The following is a 23,165-nucleotide window of genomic DNA, read 5'->3' on the forward strand; positions in this document are numbered from 1 at the left end:
GTGAGCACGCTGGTGGCTGTTCCAGCTTTGGTATTAGTGTACAAATCAAAGGTTTTGTTTAGATCTGGCAACGCTAAAACTGGGGCACTCGTTAGGCATCGTTTAACAAAGTTGAATTTTTCAATCTCTTCATCCGTCCAGTCAAGGGTTTGGGATGTTATACTGGAAATCTTATCATAAAGAAATTTGACCAGAATCGAATAATTCTCTATCCATATTCTACAGAATCCCACTAACCCAAGGAATTTCCTGAGTTCTTGAGTATTTTTGGGAGGGGGGATCTGTATAATACCAGTTATTCTTTCTGGGCTAATTTTCCTGGTTCCTTGACTAACTAGATGACCTAAGTATTTGACCTCAGTTTGCACAAATTGTAATTTAGACTCACTGACTCTCAGACCTTTCTTCTCCAGAAAGTTTAAAAGTGCCACTGTAAAATCTTTAGCTAATTCCTGTGTTCTTGCAGTAATTAGCAAGTCATCCACATACTGTATGAGTTGGCAATTTTCTATCTTAGGAGCTTCATCTAATACCCGCTCTAAGACTTGACCAAATAAATTGGGTGATTCGGTAAAGCCTTGGGGAAGGACTGTCCACCGGTATTGGTTTTTACGGCCAGTAAAGGGGTTCTCCCATTCAAAGGCGAACATGTCTCTGCTTTCTGTGGCCAATGGACAAGTCCAGAATGCATCCTTTAAATCAATGACACTAAACCATTGATTATGGGGGTCAATTTTACTCATGATGGTATACGGGTTGGGTACAACCGGGTGACGGGCAAGAATGAATTTGTTAAGCTCCCTCATGTCCTGTACTAGGCGGTAAGTGCCGTCTGGCTTTTGAACAGGTAAAATCGGGGTATTAAAGGGAGACATACAGGGTTCGAGTATACCGTCTTGAATCAACTGGTCAATTACGGGCTGTAAGCCTTTCCGGCCAGCCATCGGAATTGGGTACTGTTTCTGTCTAACAATTCGTTGAGGATCTTTTAGCGTGACTTGTAGCGGAGGAATATCAAGGATTCCTCTATTTCCCTTCCCTGCCCATACTCTTGGATTTATCAGTTTGCGATCTTCTTCGTTTAAAACATAGAATTGAACTCCAATGCCTGATTGTAGAGGTCGAGTACCGATAGCCAATTGGTCCTGTAGATCCCTCCCTAGCAAGCATACTCCGGCTTGGGGAAGTAATAGAAGATCCTCAGTTATGATCTTATCTCCCATTTGAATACTGACTTCTCGCAATACTGGGACTGGAAAGTCTCTACCTCCTACCCCAGAAACTGTGACTGTCCCTTCTATTTTCACCCCCTTCGGTTGGTATAGAACGCTAGATCGGGCAGCTCCAGAATCGACCAGAAATGTCATCTTATCCCCGTGAGGTCCTATGCATAAATTAACTAACGGTTCTCCTTGCAGCCCCACGGTATGTATTAATTGAGAACCGTGACCCCCCTATTCGTGATCAGCTTCCATCAAGGCATAGGAACGTGTGTCCATTGCTCGCAGTGGGCAATCCTTTTTAAAGTGCCCTTCCTTTTTACAATGAAAACAAATGAGGGGTCCCGTTTCCCAATCTTTCCCAAAACTTCTAGGGGGTATACGTCGTCCCCGGAATCCTCCTCTACTCCTCCATCTGCTGGGGTCTCCACCTCCCCACCCTTGGCTCCCCTCTTTTTGGTGGTGGTCAGCTACTATTCCTTTAACTGTCTGTAATAGAATTTTAGCTTTCTCTTTTTGTTTATCCTCTGCCCTCTGTACAAATGCTCTCTGAGCAATCTGTAGTAACTGAGTAATTCCTTGCTCATGCCAATTTTCTGTCTTTTGTAACTTTCTTCGGATGTCTGGGCTGAGTTGGTAACGAAACCCGTTAGAACCAATTGTTCCCCTGCTGGGGATTCTATGTCGAGACCCCCGTATTGTTGAATTGCCGTGCGCAGTCGATTGAGAAATGCAGAGGGGGTCTCCTCAGGACCTTGGGGAACCTCAAAGGCTTTTTTAAAGTTTTGTCCTTTGGGGACAGAATCCTTGATTCCTCTGATCAAATTTATCCTATACTCATCCATCAGTGTGCGGCCAGCACTGGTATTTTTGTCCCAATTAGGTTTTGTGAGAGGGAATTTGGCTTCTCCAGGGATCGCCTCGTGTCCCCCTTGGTGTTCCTTATCCCATGCTTTAATGCCTGCCTGTCGGATCATTCCCCGCTCATCTAAGGTAAACAAGGTTTTAAATATGGCTGTTAATTCCTCCCAAGTATACAAATTTGGTCCCAAAAATTGGTCTAACTGTTCGGCACATCCCTGGGGATCTTCTATCAGGGAGATTAATTCTTTCTTAAAATTACGTACTTCAGTGCTGGTCAGGGGCACATTTACGAACCCAAGACCTTCTCCTACGGGAACCTCCCGTAGGGGTCGCATCCAGCTAATTTCTGGTTTCTTTGATTTGTTTTCCTGTTCCCTGAGGAATACATCGCAAGGTTCTGCCACTTCTTCCTGAGGGGTCTCACGCTGTTCGGAGTAACAATGCTCTACCTCTACTGTTAACGGGGGTGGTAATCGAGCGCTTTGTGAGCGAGTCACCATACCACTCCGGTTCTCCTCTCTCTTCTCTAGTGGTATGGGAGGAGGAGGGGGAGGTGCAGAAGGGTAGGCAATAGGAGGGGAAGGAAAGATAGGAGCCGGCATAGGAGGAACATAAGGTGGAGGGAGGGAATGTAACACATCCCAACCCTGTGGTTCAGGGACAAGAGGTTCCTCCTCTCTCTTATTCCTGAATTCTTTCTCATTCAAAACCAGCTGTTCAATGGATCCCTTGAGCCAGCAGGCTGCATATTCCCTGCTCTCAACATTGTCTGGCTGGTTTTGATAGAGCCATAAGTTCAAAGCTTCACACATCCATTCATCCTCGGATCCGAATTTTGGCCAGTACACGGAGCTCCCTTTAACCGGGTATCTCACCCATTCATTACAACAATACCTGACCATCGTCAGTTTGTCTTTACCGCGGGTCTTTCCTGTGCCCCACTCAGATAACATCATCCCAAGCGGGCTGTACGTAGCTATCTGGTGGTCACGTCCTGTGTCAGGACTCTCATCTCTACTGCCCGCTATTCCCATACTTAGGAACAAGTAAAATACTCTTACCGAGTTCTGGCAGTACTGCTCTAGCGCGCGTCCTTCCGCCGTTTGTTCTCAATGCCTCTTCTCGGATATCACTCGCTTCTTCCACTGACCAGCCACCCGTCGCCCGTGAGTCCAGCTGAATCAGACGGGGTGCACCTACTCTCGTCGTCGGGGCACTCTGTCAGTGGAGGGAGTGTAATCCCGGACGAGCCCCCATTTGTTAGGAATTAAAGTACCTTTAAAGAAATTGCTCGAGACAAAAATTGAGAACAAAGAACATTTATTACTACAACAATGCAAAGTTGGGTGCTTCCCCTTACCCTGGGAATACACACACATACTGGGGCTCACCCAACTTTTATACAGTCAATTTCAGTATCAGAATGCCCTCCCCCTTACATTCTTCTGCCCCCTGGATGGGTTTGGCATAGGTAATTCTTCCTGCCTACGTGCAGTTTCAGTACACTTGGAGGACCAGGGGGTATCCTGTGGGTGCCCCATCATGTCATTGTCCTTATTCACACCTTCCTGATTCTCTGGGCTACAGTCTCTTAATATGCAGAGTTAACTCATTCTATCTAGGGTTGGCTAATTTCATATGTATAAATCTGTGTATGGTTAGCTAATTAGAAATGTATGACTTGGTACTTCTGTCCAGGGCTAGGAGACCCTTATCTGATCCAGACTACCTCAACTTCCTACATTCTATTGTACCTTACCATTCCTTATCTTAGTCCTATGGTCTTGTCACAAAGGATAGAAGATTCTTATGTTAATCGTGCTGACTCTGCTTTCCTGCATCCTAAGCCCCAAACTTATCCTGTTTGAACTGGTTTCAGCCATTTTACTGATGAACTTTAGTTTCTTCCATGTTCATAATTTTAGGTCAATTTTCCCATCTCTCACAATAACATTGGAGGAATTGCAAAGGAGATTCAACAGGCTAAGTCTTGGGATGAGAGGCTTATCACTAGAGGCTAAACAGTTTGAGTCTGTTTTGTTTTGTTTAGAAGAATGATAGGTGATCTTATTCAGATCTTAGTGGGCTTGATTTTTACAAGTTTAGAGTTATCCACAAGGGAATAGAGCTCAAAACAAAAGAATGGTCATTTAAAACAGAGGTCCATAGAAATGCTTTCTCTCAGAAGTTGGCAAATCCCTGGAGTCTCTGCCCTCGAGGGTGGTGGAGGCCAGATCATTGGATATTTTTAAGGTGGAGGTGGATATGTATTTGAAAGATCAAGGAATTGAAGGCTGTGAGGAACTGGCACATGAGGGGTTGAGGGCAGCATCAATCAGCCACGATCAGGCAAGCTTGAAAGGACCAAGTGACCTCCTTCTGCTCCTATTTCCTTGTGTTCTTGTGAGTCTACGGCAACCCTCAAGCACCCATGATACTGATCCCACTTTATTGTCCCCATGTCCCATCATCTCTTTCACACGACATGCACACTGGAAGCAATTTACACAGGCTTTTAACTTACTAATTTAACCTACTAACTTTCATTTCTGTGATTAAGCCTCTCTGCTGCTCATTTCATCTTGCATTTTGACCCATTATCACCCTGAATAAAATTTCATGTAAATTAAAGGCAGTTTTATAGATTTTCAAGGTTTCGGATCATCACATCTGAATCTTCAACATGTATTTCCAATGGCCAAACTTCGACACTAGAGGTACAAATCAATAATCTCCACATTTGGTGTTCCAAATGTAAATCAGTTCATGAAATATTTAAAGTATCATAAATAATTCAGCAACTAAGGATTTTATTTGTAATAATTTGAGGTATGAGGGTATTTTCTTTTCTTTTTAAAATATTTTTAATTGAGCTTAACAAAAACCCTTTGCACGTACACTAATGACAACATAAATCAAATCATATACATGTCACATGTCAATTGTAAATTAGAAGCAGAACCATAATTATTGCACAACTTATTTTGTTTAGGACATCAAATTCTATCATTATAATAATGAAACAATTAAATCATAACTTGGACTATGTCCAAAAATAACATTGAATACAAAAATTATACAAATAATGCACATAAAATTCCCTTATGTAAGATATTTTATACTTCTCTGATGTGATCATGTTGTTCAGTGGGATCAAAATAAATTATTTCATTCTAATGTTAATCAAGTTTTAAAAAAATCTTTTGTAACTGAAATTAAAGCAACTTTGCAATATGGGATTCGTGCCAGTGGTTTCACCTTTAAGTGTGGAACTCTGGAGGAGAGTGGATAGGTCAATAATTAAGCTTGGGGAAGTCAAAATTGCCTTTGCATTTGGATGCAATCGCTTAACTAGCTTCAACTTTACTACTTTAGAGGCAGTTCTTTATTGCATTCTCTCAACAGCTAAGGTGTGACTTCAAGATTTCTATTTAAAATGATTTGCTGCATGTGACATTACAATATATTCCTACTTTACCCAATGATTAATAAATATCACCTCAGGGTGTGGCATTTGGTGCCTTGAGGAAGCAATGGGTGCCCAGGCTTCCTGAACCATTGATATATCTGAACATCTTGGTAGTAGTTCAGCTGGCAGTTAACAGTAACTAAGTTACTGTTGGGCTGGAATTACTTGGAGCAGGTGAAGGCAGCAAGTTTCCTCTGCTAAGCACTACAGGTTAGGTTTTCACAACAGAAACTTTCTGCATCAATATTTCTTTCTTTGTCTTAAATCTGGCAAGAGAGAGCTAGAATGTGATTTCATTTGCTGAATATGCTTCTTGCTCTCCAACGAGTCCATCTCTTGTACAAAATGATGAATGCAGAAATTCAGTTGCAGAAAAGGACTTGTTCTTTGCCCTCTGTTTCCTAAGAGGCCATTCTTTTTGTGTGAGCTAAGTTAATGTCAGGGCCTGTTGGCCAAGGAAAGGCCTTATGGTCAAACAAAATCTCTTCACCCAGCATCCCCAACTGAATTTCCACTTCAGTGAAACTACCACTTCTGCAGTTCTTCGAACCCATATCTTCCAGATGTGAAGACATGGCAACAACTTGTGATTTCAATTTTGCTGACTCCAGCGATTTCTGCTGCCGCAGCCCCTGTAACACCTAAAGATGATGAGCCATTCACACGTTCCATATTAGGCCCACAAAGGGGATAGCATGAGGTTGTAATGTTTTTTGTTGTCAGCTCCATCAGAGTTAGCCTCCAGTTTAAAATCATGGTTATTTATACATCTGTACTGTATGGCATTTACAAATAAGGAGTCACCCAGTTAAGATGGCCCTGAATTTTTCTTCCTCACCAGTTCATGATCCTTAGAACTCTCTGTCTCAAAGGGCAGTAGAAGCAGTGTATTTGAATATTGTTAATAAACAAAAGGACACACAGAATTGATGTGGCACTCAAATCAGCCATGAGCTTACTAAATGGGACAGCAGATATGAAAGGCTAAGGGGCCTCTTCCAGCTCTACCCCAGCTGTTCATAGGTGCATTATATTTGCTGCAGTGATGGTACAGTTTTCCCTTGGGCAGTTGACTGCTACATTTATGGGGCTAAGGTAGTTCTCAGATGCATATCAGTGCTCCGCCGTTGTTGTACATCCTGACTGTAGGAAGCATCAGTATCTGATACAATTGGTGCAAAAAACACAGGCATCCGGAATGACTTAGCAAATTGGATAGACTCTCTGATGGGGGGTGGGGGGAACATTGATGTTCCAGGTTGCTGGAGTTTCCATAGGTTCTAAGCCTTTCAGGGAAAACGAGGGTGAGAAGGCGACTACAAAGTGGAAGGTGCTATAGAAGGAGGAGGAGGAGAGCAGGAGAGATTACTCAACAGAAAGATAAGAGCAGATTTTAATTTAATTGATTTTAGAGGATCAGAATAGGAACAGGTACTTCTGCCTCACACCGCCAATCTGACCAGTTAACCTACAGCTCTGTACATTTTTGGAGAGTGGGAGGAAACCAGAGCACCCAGATGAAACCCATGCAGACACAGGGAGAACTTACAAAATCCTTGCAGACAGCGGCAGATTCTAACCTGGGTTTATGCTGCTGTAATAGTGTTGCGTTGACTGCTAATATCATGAAGATAAATATCAATAGAAAATATCAAATGGCCCGTATCTTTTGCTGTGCCTAAGGAGAGCATCCTTTTGATGTTGTATGTGATCTTTGACACCTCTTTGGCTTGGCTTCGCGGACGAAGATTTATGGAGGGGGTAAATGTCCACGTCAGCTGCAGGCTCGTTTGTGGCTGACAAGTCCGATGCGGGACAGGCAGACACGGTTGCAGCGGTTGCAGGGGAAAATTGGTTGGTTGGGGTTGGGTGTTGGGTTTTTCCTCCTTTGCCTTTTGTCAGTGAGGTGGGCTCTGCGGTCTTCTTCAAAGGAGGTTACTGCCCGCCGAACTGTGAGGCGCCAAGATGCACGGTTTGAGGCGATATCAGCCCACTGGCAGTGGTCAATGTGGCAGGCACCAAGAGATTTCTTTAGGCAGTCCTTGTACCTCTTCTCTGGTGCACCTCTGTCACGGTGGCCAGTGGAGAGCTCGCCATATAACACGATCTTAGGAAGGCGATGGTCCTCCATTCTGGAGACGTGACCCACCCAGCGCAGCTGGATCTTCAGCAGCGTGGACTCGATGCTGTCGACCTCTGCCATCTCGAGTACTTCGACGTTAGGGATGAAAGCACTCCAATGGATGTTGAGGATGGAGTGGAGACAACGCTGGTGGAAGCGTTCTAGGAGCCGTAGGTGATGCCGGTAGAGGACCCATGATTCGGAGCCGAACAGGAGTGTGGGTATGACAACGGCTCTGTATACGCTTATCTTTGTGAGGTTTTTCAGTTGGTTGTTTTTCCAGACTCTTTTGTGTAGTCTTCCAAAGGCGCTATTTGCCTTGGCGAGTCTGTTGTCTATCTCGTTGTCGATCCTTGCATCTGATGAAATGGTGCAGCCGAGATAGGTAAACTGGTTGACCGTTTTGAGTTTTGTGTGCCCGATGGAGATGTGGGGGGACTGGTAGTCATGGTGGGGAGCTGGCTGATGGAGGACCTCAGTTTTCTTCAGGCTGACTTCCAGGCCAAACATTTTGGCAGTTTCCGCAAAACAGGACGTCAAGCGCTGAAGAGCTGGCTCTGAATGGGCAACTAAAGCGGCATCATCTGCAAAGAGTAGTTCACGGACAAGTTTCTCTTGTGTCTTGGTGTGAGCTTGCAGGCGCCTCAGATTGAAGAGACTGCCATCCGTGCGGTACCGGATGTAAACAGCGTCTTCATTGTTGAGGTCTTTCATGGCTTGGTTCAGCATCATGCTGAAGAAGATTGAAAAGAGGATTGGTGCGAGAACACAGCCTTGCTTCATGCCATTGTTAATGGAGAAGAGTTCAGAGAGCTCATTGTTGTATCTGACCCGACCTTGTTGGTTTTCGTGCAGTTGGATAATCATGTTGAGGAACTTTGGGGGGCATCCGATGTGCTCTAGTATTTGCCAAAGCCCTTTCCTGCTCACGGTGTCGAAGGCTTTGGTGAGGTCAACAAAGGTGATGTAGAGTCCTTTGTTTTGTTCTCTGCACTTTTCTTGGAGCTGTCTGAGGGCAAAGATCATGTCAGTAGTTCCTCTGTTTGCGCGAAAGCCGCACTGTGATTCTGGGAGAATATTCTCGGCGACACTAGGTATTTAGGAGGCCAATCCCTATTTAGGAGAATCCTAGCGAAGATTTTGCCTGCAATGGAGAGCATTGCAGCATTTTTATTGAAGGTTTGCCATTGGTCTGTACCTTGAGCAGTTTGACATTGGCAACTCTATAGTTAGTTAGGTGCACGGCAGAATCTGGAGCCTGCACCAGCTCTGGTGGCATTGGAATCACTAGACACCATGCCCTGTCTACTGCTAAAGCTGCTAGCAGAGCATGATTTGCCTCACCAGAACTTCAGTGCCCAACGATCATCTGGTTTGGAAGACTTTACCGCATGGAAGCATGAATAGAACTGATGGTCCATGAGTGGCAGTCCCGTCTCTCTAAAGTGCATAACACAAAGGGGCCAATCACTTCAGCAGATAGTTGGGGAAAGGTGTGTGATTGGGTGCTGGGGATCACAGGCCAGTAGGGTGGCACTGAAAGTGGAGCAGCTGCCTCGAACTTCAGGCCACCTAGGAATGATTTAAAAGTTTATTTCAACTGCATATATATTATTACAAGAACAATCACCTAAAGTAGGTTTGTTTAATTCACAAGTAAAATGGGAACGAGACTTAGATATGATTATAAAACAACAAGATTGGCAAAATTTGTGTAAAGAAGCTATGGCAAATACTATTAATGTAACATCTAGATTATTCCATTTTAATTTTTTACATCAATTGTATATTACTCCTTAGAAATTAAATTGATGGAGACCGAATTTATCGGATCAATATTTTAGATGTGGAATAGAAATTGGTACTTTTTTTCATTCCACGTAGTCTCGTACAAAGATTAATCCTTTCTGGGTTTCTATTAGTACATTTTTGTAATGGATAATGGGGGCTGGATTTTCGTTTAAATCCTGAATTATTTTTGTTAGACAATTTTGGAAGTGTTACTCCTAAATTGTCGCTGTCAGATTCCCAAATGGAATATCTTAAATTGGCTCTAGTAATAGCAAGGAATTGTGTTGCTGTTACATGGAAATCAGAGAGGTGGCATGCTGAGATTCATATTGAAATCCATTAGAAAAAAATTACATACAAGTTGAAGAATAAACATACTTTATTTTTTCAATTTTGGCATCCCCATGCTAGATTTATGAAATTAAAGTTATAAAATTTACTTTTATTTTTCCTGCTCAGTGAAGTTTTCCCTGAAGAAATAATATAATAATTTTATGATGTCTTTGAAGACTCTGGGTGTCAACTGATCCAATCCAAAATAATTAATTGTAATTGTTTTATGATGAAAACTATGTAGTTTTGGTCTAATAGTAGTTTGGGGGGGAGTTTTAGTTTCAGATTTTTTATATATAGTTTCAATATATATTTATTAACATTCTGTTTTGTAATTTGGTATATTATTTGATCTTATATATGTTGATTAAATAAAATATTTAAAAAAAAGAACCTCCTGCCACTTGGCTTTGATGGTGATCACATTGCTGTCTGCAGCAACTTTGCACCTTCTCCCTGTGACCAGGTGGGCTTCATATGGATGTTCACCCCAAAGACGTGCAGGACGGTGGATTATCGATCACTGTAAAATGCCCCTGGTTTGCATGGTATAATCCATGGGGCAGCTGAGAAGCACATGGAGAGAATAATATGGGGTGGATTGGTGTTCTGGATGGAGAGCTTGTTTCTGTGCTGTGAATCTGTATTGAATGCTGATAAGCACATGTCTGCCTTGCTTATCTTCACCAGGGCAGTGACCTCAGTGCTGAAAAGGTCCAGAAGATGAAAGAGCGATTTATGTCCGCGTATGATGTTACTGCTGATGGAAAGCTTCAGATCGAGGAGGTAACCAAATCCGAGCAGTTCTGTCTCTGTGTGTACTGTATGAGTCATGCAGTGAAATTACAAGGGTGGCTTGCTTCCACTAATCTCGAATTCTATGAAAGATCTTGATGTTTAAAGAGAGAAAATATTTCTTCCTGTGCAGAATTTCGAACATGGGGAAAATAACCTTAAAATAAAAGTTGGGTTATTCAGAAATAGTTGAATGTGAGATGAGAATATTAAGAGATACAGCACGTAATAGGCCCTTCCAGCCCACGAGAGCACACTCACATGACTAATTAACCTACTAATCTCGTACGTCTTTGGAATGTGGGAGGAAACTGGAGCACACAGGGAGAATGTACGTACTCCTTACAGCAGCGGATTCAAGATTCTATTTTGTTCAATATTATTTTATTGTCATGTAATAAAACAAATGTAATGTTACACAAAAGTATATTTAGTCTGCTGCAAGGCAGATAAAGATTTTCCTTCAGCAGAAATTACCAGTACCCCTAAAGAGAGAGAGTCCCTTCAGAATCACAGTGTCTGTGGATTCACCTCCAATGCTCTGCATAGCCTTTACAATCACACAGCTTTCAATTCAAACTCTCAGTACCCACGCTCCAGATCCAAACCTCTGACACATTCAAGAAGTTCAGGAAGTCTCCTGCCCTTGGCATGTTCTCACATCCTGGTTCCGATACCTAGTTTCCCTTCAGCCAGTCTCCGGCAGTTCACAGCCTGGGGTGAGTCTTTTGTCTGCAGTTGCTAGCAGCCACAATATGCGTGGTTTCCTTGCCTCAACTCCCCAACAGCCCACTGACTGTGTGTTCTTCAGCCACAGACCCTCTCGCTGGTTCACCCCCATGGTCACTGATGCCGTGAGTCGTCTCCTCTGCTTCTCCCTCTCAAATGGGAGTCTCCTCTGCTTCCCTGGAGTCTGCAAGCCTTTGAGGCTGCTGCCGAGCATAGACGCTGCCATCTTGGGTCCAGGCCCCACAGTTGCACAATTTTTTTTAAAAAAGTCTTCTTTAGTGGGCCATTTAAACCTGGACAGAGCCTCAGTAGTCGTACTAGGAGGTAGAATCCTGCGGAAGAACATTGTGACTCCTCTCCCCACTCTCCCCCATCCCCACCAGTGGAACTGCTACACTAACCATACTGCCCCAATGATAGTTTATTGTTATCACAAAAGTGCATCAAAATTCTTGCTTGGTGCAGCCAACAGGGGCAAAGATAAACTCTACAGAAACACAAAAGCTGCAGATTCTGGAATCTTGTGCAGGCAAAGAATTGTTGGAGGAACTCCAACAAGTCAGACAGCATCAATGGGTAGAAATAGTGAGTCATCTTTTTGAGTGTGAACCCTTTATCAAGACTAATTTAATTCTTAAAATCTGAAATACCATATAAACCAGGTAAGGGGTATAGTGGGGAGGGGATACTGATCCATAACCTTTTATCTGGAATTCCAAAAACCGCAACCTCCAAATACCAGCTCTTTTTTCGGTAGATGACATCTGCTCATCAAAGGTGGAGTTTGGTGCCAACCATGACCCCACATGACTCTCGCTCAACTCCCAGGTATCCCGTTGTGTTCTGTGTCGCTAATTAGTGGTATCGTTACTTTATAAGTACCCTCGTTCAACTCACATTGGAATATCCTGTGTCGTTCCACTACTTTATCTTTCTTCTTTGGCTTGGCTTCGCGTACGAAGATTTATGGAGGGGTATGTCCACGTCTGCTGCAGGCTTGTTGGTGACTGACAAGTCCGATGCAGGACAGGCAGGCACGGTTGCAGTGGTTGCAGGGGAAAATTGGTTGGTTGGGGTTGGGTGTTGGGTTTTTCCTCCTTTGTCTTTTGTCAGTGAGGTGGGCTCTGCGGTCTTCTTCAAAGGAGATTGCTGTCCGCCGAACTGTGAGGCGCCAAGATGCACTACTTTATAAGTACTTCTGAATCGCCCTATACTGATGCTCGTCCAGCATTGTGGCACTTTCATTCAGCCCGCTGGTGGCTCAATGGCCATTGTCGCTACCCATAATCCCCCATGCAGCTAAAACCGCTGTACCAATGCCAGCACAGGGGAACTGAGAAGGGGGCCATTCCCTGGCGCTGGTACAGAGGGGTGGGGGGAAGAGAGAGATGGTAGTGTGACTCGGGTAGGCGAGGGGGGAGAGACAGCTGCGCGACTTGGGTGGGCGAGGGGGAGAGATGGCAGTGCGACACAGGCGGGTGAGGGGGGAAGACTGCAGTGTGACAGGCAAGTGAGGGTGGGAGAGAGACAGTAGTGAAACTCGGGTGGGTGAGAGGTGGAAGCGCGACTCTGGTGGGCAAGAAGGTCGAGATGGCAATATGACTCAGGCAGGGGATGGGGAGTGAGAGGAAAGAGATGGCAACACGATTCCGGTGGGCAGGCTTAAAGGGACGGAATTCAAAATGATGCTGAAATCCAGAAGATTCCGAGCAACACCAGGTGTCCAGTCCTGATCTGATAAAAGGTTAGGCACCTGTACCTTTCTAACTTCAACTATGTCTGTCCACGTTCCTGGTTATCTGTAGTTGCATATTTCGACAGTCCTGCAGCTAATGGAAATGAAGCATTTACTACCAGAAGTAATGTGCTAATTGGGAGCATGCCAAATGGATTGAGTGAATTAATAATCAAGACACAATCCAGAAGTCACCTCCTTTCAAGAATAACTGCGATAATCATGTTTTTTCAGCTTCCTTAGTAATTCCTCCAGGATGGATTTGGTGTTACATCCGAACCACTTATCATTTTTAAAAGTACTCAACCGGTAAAGCAAAATTGATAGACTACTCAGGGTCAGCATTTTCCCAAGTTACTGGTGAGGCGCCACTTGTGGTAAGAAGAAGTAGGAGTAGGCCATTCAGTCCTGAAACTTGTTATATCATCAAGGTGCATGATGGGTCATATTTTCATTTACAGATCTTGACCCTTTGTTTTAATCAAAATCACCTTTTTAAAATTTCCCACGTGCTCCTTGACTATGCACTAATCAGGGAGGAAGGCGCTGTACATTTAACAATAGCAGCTGGCAGAGTTACTGTGCTGTAGAAGTTTGTAATTTGCACAGAACTTGATATTTAATTGCACACAGAAACCTACAGACCAGCATATACTTAATTAAGTGGACCAGTCCTTCTTTGATGACAAATCATACAGGTCTCCATGTAGGAGGGATGTTGTAAGCAATCCAATATTACCTCACCTGCCATTGAACGCCCACCCCCACTTTTCAAATCTGCTTCAATCACTTAAGAGCACCTTACTGCAATCTTAGTTATCATTTAATTGCTCATTTCTTGCACATGTTTTATGTGTGACTGAGCTGAGAGATTGTTCCCATCTGTTTCAAAATAAAAGCAGAATCCAACTCTTCACGGAATCCAAAATTTTGTGGGAAAGATACCACTGACATTGTGTTTAGGTCTTATGTAATTGTTTCCATCGGAGAAGTGAGGAAGCTGTCATTAATGGTGTTTGTGAGGAAGTACCTTGCCTTCGGGCTGGACCCCGAGGGGTAGAAAGTCTGCAGCTGCTGGGGTCGAGTGCAATACACAAACATGCTGGAGAAACTCAGCAGGTCACGTAGCATCCACAGTAAAGGGTGACCAGCATTTTGGTTCATTGAGGTATGAGCAAAAATGGGTAGGCAGTTAAATAAAAAGATGGGGGAGAGAAGGCAGGGGCTGGAGAACAGGTTGACAGGTACGAGCTCATAGGTGGATACAGGTGGGAGGGAAGAAGAGAAAAATGCTGAGGTAATAGAGGGAGGGGTAGCTCTCTGATAGGAGAACGTAGGGATGGGTCTACCGCAATAAGGAGGACTGTTCAGCATTGTCCAGGTGAACTGCACAAAGAGAGTAGGTTGGTATCTAATTAATATTGGCTTTTATGCTTCATTTGAATATCTTTCCATTAGCCACACTTTATAACCCCTTTCCTATAATTCATCTCTCCATTCCCACCCTCATTGGGTGGTTCACAATTTCGTGATGATCTTTATTAATGGCTTTGCTCTTCCTCAGAGGTGGAACCATTCTAGTGTAAAAGCTCTGTCCTTGGATATCTTTGTCTGCTTGCACTCATTCTGGCTGCAGTAAAACTGAATTTCAAAGAAACTGGATCATGAAAGCAGCAGTCTTTCCCTGTGATCTTTGTAAATTTGCCTCTATTTTTGTGATGTCAGCTAGACAATCTTCAATGACCACTTCAGTCCTGACCACCAAATACCCACAAATACTGGTCCTATTTATCAGAACTTGGTCTGTAAACTTCCATGCCTTGTCAATATAAGTGCTCATCCAGATTTTTAAATGAGATGAGAACGTCTGCCCATACCACCTTCATTGCCTGTGTGTTCTGGAATCCAACTCCTCGACTTAAGCCTCGCCCTCTTGTTTTCGACATGACCATTATGGAGAGAAACTTCCCACTATTCACCCAAAAATGTCCTTCATGATTTTATATTCTCTGATCAGTAAATAATTTTGTTTCACTGTGGTCAGTAAATTAAATTTAAAAACTGAAGATGCTGCCATTCTGAAATAAAAGCAGAAACATTGGATCTATTTTTCTCTCCACAGACACTGCCTGTCCTCCTGAGTGTTTCTATAATTTTTTTTCCTTTAGACGGTGATATATAGTGTGACCACCACTTAAAAATATTGCAAATTATTCTATCTTATCGGAGCTGTAAGATCACGTTTCTTGAAAATGATCCTCATCACAAATTGAAGGAGGCCATTTGGTTTGTTGTCAGTCTATAGGCTCTTTCAGGTGGCCAGAATACCCTGATATAGAGCCGCATATTCTACCCCTATGCGGATCTCAGGGTACCCACCTGAAAGAGTAGGGGGCACCTCCGAGGTGCACTTTCTAACCCTCCTCCGGGAGGGATCATCGACAGAGCACTGAATTCCCCCGAGGCACCTGAATGCAGCCGCCTGAAATTTGTTTGTTTTCCTGAGTATGTGCCCTTGGTGCTATGTCATGTGGAGCTGATTCCCGCACGCCCCTCCCCCCCCCCCCAACTCCTCCAAGGGATAACATTTCTCGATTCAATAAAAAAATTTTTAAAAATTAAGTGTATTATGGGTTTAAATTCAATCTTTTTCTTAAGACTCTTATAAGACTCTCAGGCATGTGGATGTAAGAAAAATAGAAGCTTATTGGTGTGTGGTAGGGAAGGAATTGATCATTGTGAAGTAGGTTTATTTTAATTAGCACATCATTGTGGGCTGAAGGGCCTGTACTGCACTGTAATGTCTATGTTCTATGCAGTTGGCAAACATGATCCTGCCAGAGGATGAGAACTTCCTTCTGCTATTTCGGCGTGAAACTCCATTGGACAACAGTGTCGACTTCATGCGGGTAAGTAACTCGCCTAGGAAGAAAATCTTGTATAGCTTTTCCATTCTGCAAATTTAGAGCATAAGCTAATTATGTTCAAGTTGGTTTGGGACTGTGGTTGAATCATTTCTCTATGTTGGATGTGATCCTCAGTGCCCTGTGCACAATGACATCAAGAGATTTATCTTTTGTTCAATGAACTGTGCGTGTATTAGGTGAAGGCCTAAACACATGCAGGTCACAAAATGTCTGCAGAAATATGCATGCTGAAAACTTGTGGGGAATTTTGGGTAGCTGATTGATCATGCTCCCAACTTTGGTGTCCAGGTCATTAAGAGGGACCATGAATCAGGTTTATTGTCATGAACATTTGTCACAAAATTTGTTGTTTTGCAGCAGCAGGATTGTGCATTACAGGTACAAAATTGCTATAAATTACAGTTCCATAAATACAAAATTTATTAGTTCAAAAAGTGTACGTAGGTTCAATGCCTATTAGAAATTGGATGGTGGAGTGGGGGGAAAAAAGCTGTTTTTATAGCTTTGGGTGTGTGTTTTCAACTTCCTGTACCTCCTTCCTGATGTTAGCAGTGATAAAAAGGCATAGCCTGGGTGGTGAGGGTCCTTGATGATTACAGCTGCTTTCTTGAGTCACTACCTCTTAAAGATGTTCTTAATGGAGTGATTTTACAACACCCTATTGCCTTTTCCTGTCCTGTGCATGGCACCTCCACACCATTCAGTGATGCAATCAGTCAGAATGCTCTCCATGGTACACCTGTAGAAATTTGCAAGAGTCATTGGTGACATACCAAATCACCTCAAACTTCTCACAAAATATAGCTGCTGGTGAGCCGCCTTCATGATTGGATCGATATGGAGGCCCCAGGATAGATCTTCAGCAGAGATGTTTCCACCCAGGAACTTGATGTTCTTTACCCTCTCCACTGCTGACCCCTCAGTGGGGACTGGTTTGTGTTCTCCTGGTTTACCCTTCCTGAAGTCCACAATCAATTCCTTAATTGAGTTAATGTTGAGTGCAAGGTCATTGTTGAGATACCAATCAGCTGGCTGATCTATCCTGGCTGCTTCCTCAATGCTGTAGGTGAGTTAAAATTTTAGATTTAGACATACATCACAGTAACAGGCCCTTCCGGCTCCTGAGCCCATGCCACACAAATATCCCAATTAACCTACAATTCCTATACATTTTTGAAAGGTGGGAGGAAACCAGAGCACCCAGAGGAAATACACGCAGACACTGAGAGAATGTACAAATTCCTTACAGAACGTGCTGGATTCGAACCCAGATCACTGGCACTGTAATAGCATTTTGCTAACTGCTACACTAACCTGATTCTTCCGACAACTGTGATGTCATCAGTAAATTTACAGATGGCATTTGAATTGTCCCTAGCCACAGTCATGGGTGTATAGTGAGTACAGCAGTGGGCAAAGCATGCATCCTTATGGTGCACCTGTGTTGATTGTCATAGAGGAGATGTTGTTACCAATCCACACTGACAGTGGCCTTCCGATGAGGAAGCCAAGGATCCATTTGAGAGAGAGCGGCAGAGGCCCAGGTTTTTAAGCTTCCTGACTAGAACTGAGAGGATGATGCTGTTGAATGCTGAGTAGTAGTTGACGAAAAGTTGCCAGATGTAAGTATAATTGTTGTCCAGATGATTGGGGCTGAGTGGAAAGCCAGTGAGATTGTATCTACTGTGGAACGATAGGAGCAGTCTCTAGGTCTTGTCTTCATGATGAACCTCATCCGTTAACAGAAATATCTTGCGAATGGATTAGAGCCATTCCTGCATTCTGAAAATAGTTGCTTGACATGTAATCAGTTTGCGTACATAGGTGCTGTCTCCGTTCAGCGATGTCCATTCCTAAATGTATTCTGTCAACTGTATTTCCAAAATGTCCAACATCTGAAGCAGTAATTCCAAAATGTATTGGGAGAGTCAAGTTGCTGTGACCACACAGATATTGTATGCTGCATTCATAAAATCCTTTTACTTATTGCTTTAGTTGAGATGTTGACCAGTTTTAATCAACTTTCTGTCAACAGCACCTGTTTTTTAATGATACAGTATAGCAGAAACCCTTCCAGCCCATGAAACCTGTGCTGTCCAATTATACCCATTAACCTACCAACTCTGTAAGTTTTTGGAGGGGGGGGTGAGGAAACTGGAGCACCCGGAGGAAACACACACAGGGTCATGGGAAGAACTACAAACTCCTTAATGACAGATGCGGATTTGAACCTGGGTTGCCCGTGCTGTAATGGTATTGCTAACTTTTCTCCTGGCTTATCAGCATCTGAGGGACTGGATCTAATGTGATTTCACGGGTCACATAATATTTTGCACCCGAGAGTAAATTTCATGGAACCTGTCATCATGCATGAGATCTTCATGAGAGAAAAATTATTGACATGATGAGGACATCAAGTGAGGTCCACAAACTTGACATTGCCCTTTATCTGAGTATTTCAGTCTGTTAAATAGCTTCCATGCTGCCAAATGTAACACAAATGTAGTGATTTGCTTTTTACAAAAATTCTCTCCTCTTTCATAAACAGCACTGAAGGGGGCCAGTTGTGCCTTTGGGAAAGCTAGAGCACGGAAGTTGCTGAGTTAAAAATGAACCTGTGGTGAGGTGTAGAAAAGGAGAAACTGGCCCTGTTAAGCCTTTCAGGTTTGATATTCCCAAGCATGTTGCTATTTATCTGTACCGCTTAAAACTGAGCAGCTGTGCAGTCCATGGAAGGGACACCCAGATGGAAATAGAAAATCAGGCCAATTCTCCTGGCTTACAGATTTCAGAATTATTGTCAGACACACATACGCGACATCACATTCCACCCTAAGATTCTTTTTCTGCAGATGAATTTACCACTTGTAGATAGTGCGATTGAGTTTGTTGTTGAGGATTCTGATGGTGGAAGGGTAGCAGCTATTCTTCAACCTGGTGGTGCGAGTCTAGTAACACCCATACTTCTTTCATGATGGTAATGAGAACAGAGCCTGTGTTGGGTGGTGTGGATCCATATTGATTGCTGCTGCCCTCCGTCGGCAGCATCCCCTGTAGATGTTCTTGATAGTGGGGCAGGTTTTGCCTGTGACGTCCTGAGCTGTGTCCATTACCTTTTGCAGGGTTTTGTGCTCAGGGGTATTGGTGTCCCCAAACCAGACTGTGATGCAGTCGGTCAGCATTCTTTCACCACACATCTGTAGAAACTTGCCAGGGTTTCTGGTGTCATACCAAACCTCCGCAAACTCCTGAGGAAGTAAAGGCGGGATCCACGAGAAGATGGGTGAAACCTTTTAAACCTAATGGAATATTGGTCTCGTGTCAGCAGGGTCTGGCTGCCTGCACCAAAGGAGTGCAGAAGAGTAGAAAAAAAATCTTCAACTCAAAGTTGGGAAGAAAAGTTTACTTGACTCAAGTTTCAGGAAAAAGTATTTTTTTTATTCCAGTCCAGAGTAGTTTGGAAAGAATAAGGGAAACTTTTGATACAGACAGACTATTTTCCCTGAAGCCATGCCGATGTCATTAAAGTCGATTACAGTATTTGGTTATCATCTCGCTGTTAATCTGAGACCTTATAGTGTAAATGCTGTGATTTTTTTTCTCTCTATACATTTCAATATTGTTTCACAGACTTTGGGGCATGAAATGGCAATATATAAATGCAAGATTTTAATTTACTTTATTATTTTGCCTTGCACCTTGAGAAACAGGAACTGACAGGTGTGTAACATAGTTTGATGTGTGAATCACGTTAGAGTGAAAGCAAACTCAAATTTTGGTTTCTAACTCCTTTCTTTCTTTGGCTTGGCTTCGCGGACGAAGATTTATGGAGGGGGTAAAAAGTCCACGTCAGCTGCAGGCTCGTTTGTGGCTGACCAGTCCGATGCGGGACAGGCAGACACGATTGCAGCGGTTGCAAGGGAAAATTGGTTGGTTGGGGTTGGGTGTTGGGTTTTTCCTCCTTTGCCTTTTGTCAGTGAGGTGGGCTCTGCGGTCTTCTTCAAAGGAGGCTGCTGCCCGCCAAACTGTGAGGCGCCAAGATGCACGGTTTGAGGCGTTATCAGCCCACTGGCGGTGGTCAATGTGGCAGGCACCAAGAGATTTCTTTAGGCAGTCCTTGTACCTTTTCTTTGGTGCACCTCTGTCACGGTGGCCAGTGGAGAGCTCGCCATATAATACGATCTTGGGAAGGCGATGGTCCTCCATTCTGGAGACGTGACCCATCCAGCGCAGCTGGATCTTCAGCAGCGTGGACTCGATGCTGTCGACCTCTGCCATCTCGAGTACCTCGACGTTAGGGGTGTGAGCGCTCCAATGGATGTTGAGGATGGAGCGGAGACAACGCTGGTGGAAGCGTTCTAGGAGCCGTAGGTGGTGCCGGTAGAGGACCCATGATTCGGAGCCGAACAGGAGTGTGGGTATGACAACGGCTCTGTATACGCTTATCTTTGTGAGGTTTTTCAGTTGGTTGTTTTTCCAGACTCTTTTGTGTAGTCTTCCAAAGGCGCTATTTGCCTTGGCGAGTCTGTTGTTGTCATTTCATCTAACTCCTTACCACCTAAGCAAATGACGTTATTTTCAGTAATGTTATCTAATCTTAATTCATTCTGAATTTGGTCTTATAGAAGATCAGTTTATTGAAGTCACTGTATGCCGCTGCTTAAGATCTTTGGCTTGGCTTCGCGGACGAAGATTTATGAAGGGGGTAAATGTCCACGTCAGCTGCAGGCTCGTTTGTGGCTGACAAGTCCGATGCGGGACAGGCAGACACGGTTGCAGAGGTTGCAGGGGAAAATTGGTGGGTTGGGGTTTTTCCTCCTTCGCCTTTTGTCAGTGAGGTGGGCTCTGCGGTCTTCTCCAAAGGAAGTTGCTGCCCGCCGAACTGTGAGGCGCCAAGACACACGGTTTGAGGCGATATCAGCCCACTGGCAATGTGGCAGGCCCCAAGAGATTTCTTTAGGCAGTCCTTGAACCTCTTCTTTGGTGCACCTCTGTCTCGGTGGCCAGTGGAGAGCTCGCCATAGAACACAATCTTGGGAAGGCGATGGTCCTCCATTCTGGAGACGTGACCTATCCAGCGCAGTTGGATCTTCAGCAGCGTGGATTCGATGCTGTCGGCCTCTGCCATCTTGAGTACTTCAACGTTAGGGATGAAGTCGCTCCAATGAATGTTGAAGATGGAGCGGAGACAACGCTGGTGGAAGCGTTCTAGGAGCCGTAGGTGATGCCGGTAGAGGACCCATGATTCGGAGCCGAACAGGAGTGTGGGTATGACAACGGCTCTGTATAGGCTGTAAACACATATAAAAGATGATCTTATGAGGACCAGGCTGATGTAACTTGGATTGAGAAACACTTCAGTTTCTTGCTAATAATTCTTGAAGCCCTTGGGTTTTGAAAAGCAGTGAAAATTTAACATCAGAATGACAACGTGGTGGGTAAGAGGTATTTCCACTCGTGATGTGGGAACAGCAGTGCTGGTTGATTAAAAATGCAATCTGCCAAGCATTTGTGGTAACAGTAGGAGTGTTGGAATTTCTCATACACTTAATTCTTCTCTTGTCCTTTCCAGATCTGGCGTAAATATGATGCAGACAGCAGTGGATATATTTCAGCCTCTGAACTTCGAGTAAGTACAGTGCCAGGTTAATGTAGCAGCAAAAGTAGCATATGCTATGGGCCCTGCCTTTTCAAGGGCCCTGCGCTAAATGCTTGGAAGCTATCAACTCCACTCACATTAACGGTTTTGAAGCATGATTATCTGCCACGCAGGCTGGGGGTAGGAGTACATGTATCACTTTTTACGTAACATTTTAAGGAACGGGGAGAGCCCAGGGTGTGATTTGAAACGTAAAAAAACAATTATTTAATCGATCCAACATTGCTCAATAACAATACCTTTGCAGAGACAAATCGTCAAACTGGCTTACAAGGGGCAGGGAATCCCAGAACCAGCGACTCAGCTCTTGCATACAGCCTTTTTGCATCGGAAGGGGAGGAGCCAGAGATAGGGACACATCTTTCATCCCCCACAAAAACCCCTGCAAAGATCACCATGAGGTGATTGAATCTGGTCTGAACAAAGAACAAACTCTTCTGTGCTTTTTTTTTAAATTTTGTGACACTTTTTGCCTGCTTTCTTTTGAAAGAGGCAATCTTCTGTTAAAAGACTAAATTTTAATACAAGGACGATTATGCAAATAACAATACATCCTATTAAATATTAATAAACAGCGCAGCAGTTCATGTTAAAAGGTAGGATAATAAAGGCAAGCTAAAACAGTTGTTATTTTCAACAAAGCTGAGAAAGTGAACCCCACTCCCCAACCATCTCAAAGACAAAACAGGCGACATGGCATGAAGACCCAGCCGCAGCTATCTGCAAGGAAGGCAACGTTATCCCTGGTGGAATAGAAGAAGCAAGATGATCACTGAGTTACCAATTAGGTTCAAAATCGCGCAATGACTGTGGAAATGCAGTTACACTAGATGTTCTTGGGCAGGAATCAAAACCTTTCAGGTCATGTAGTTAGTAGTTGTGAGCAAGGGTTAGCTGAAAATAACATTTACCAAGTGCAAAGCAATGACTCTTGCTTCCCTTTACAAATCCTGATATTTACCACAAAGGGAAGGAACAGCAGCAAACAAAGGCAGATTAACCTGTAGCTCTATTGCCCTTAGTGAGAAGATGACCTTGACGAGTTAATTAAGCAGCAGTCTGTAAATCCTGGCCACTATGTAAATGTGGACAATTCTGGATTAAATTACAGCCTCATGAATATGCTAATCTAGTTGTGGGCTCAAATGGTTGCCATAGCATCCTTTCTCCAGGTAATCCTTCTGCAGCCACCCTAAAATTTACGCAATCCCCTAAGGGTAAACAAAATTTATCCACCTACTGCCTGACAAAGTGCACTCCCTCACTCCGCCATTCTGAAAAAAATTGCAGGCGTTTCTTTTTACACTGCCATGACTACTACAGATGTTCGTTATTGTGTGCTTAATAACAAATCGAGTCAACAGTTAAGGTAAACCAAATAAAAGACTTTACTGAACACAACCAAATATTTTTTTTAAACTTTATTTATTCATTCAAAAAACAAATAATATATGACAAAAAGCAACAATGAACCATAAACATCAATGTTTTTTTATATATAAAAAAAGAAAATAAAAGAAC

At 43.6% G+C, this 23,165-nt stretch overlaps 1 protein-coding gene across 2 annotated transcripts in view; it reads left to right on the forward strand.

Annotated features, from left to right (window-relative positions):
• Positions 1-23,165, forward strand: part of scgn (secretagogin, EF-hand calcium binding protein) — a 66,516-nt gene that overhangs the window by 17,379 nt on the left and 25,972 nt on the right. For both annotated transcript variants that reach the window (XM_069913455.1, XM_069913456.1), the window contains 3 exons: positions 10,490-10,585; positions 15,878-15,967; positions 21,558-21,614. In XM_069913455.1, coding sequence (XP_069769556.1) covers positions 10,490-10,585; positions 15,878-15,967; positions 21,558-21,614 — 243 coding nt within the window. The remainder of the gene's footprint in view (positions 1-10,489; positions 10,586-15,877; positions 15,968-21,557; positions 21,615-23,165) is intronic.

Source organism: Narcine bancroftii, chromosome 1 (assembly GCF_036971445.1).
Source record: "Narcine bancroftii isolate sNarBan1 chromosome 1, sNarBan1.hap1, whole genome shotgun sequence".
NCBI lineage: Eukaryota > Metazoa > Chordata > Chondrichthyes > Torpediniformes > Narcinidae > Narcine > Narcine bancroftii.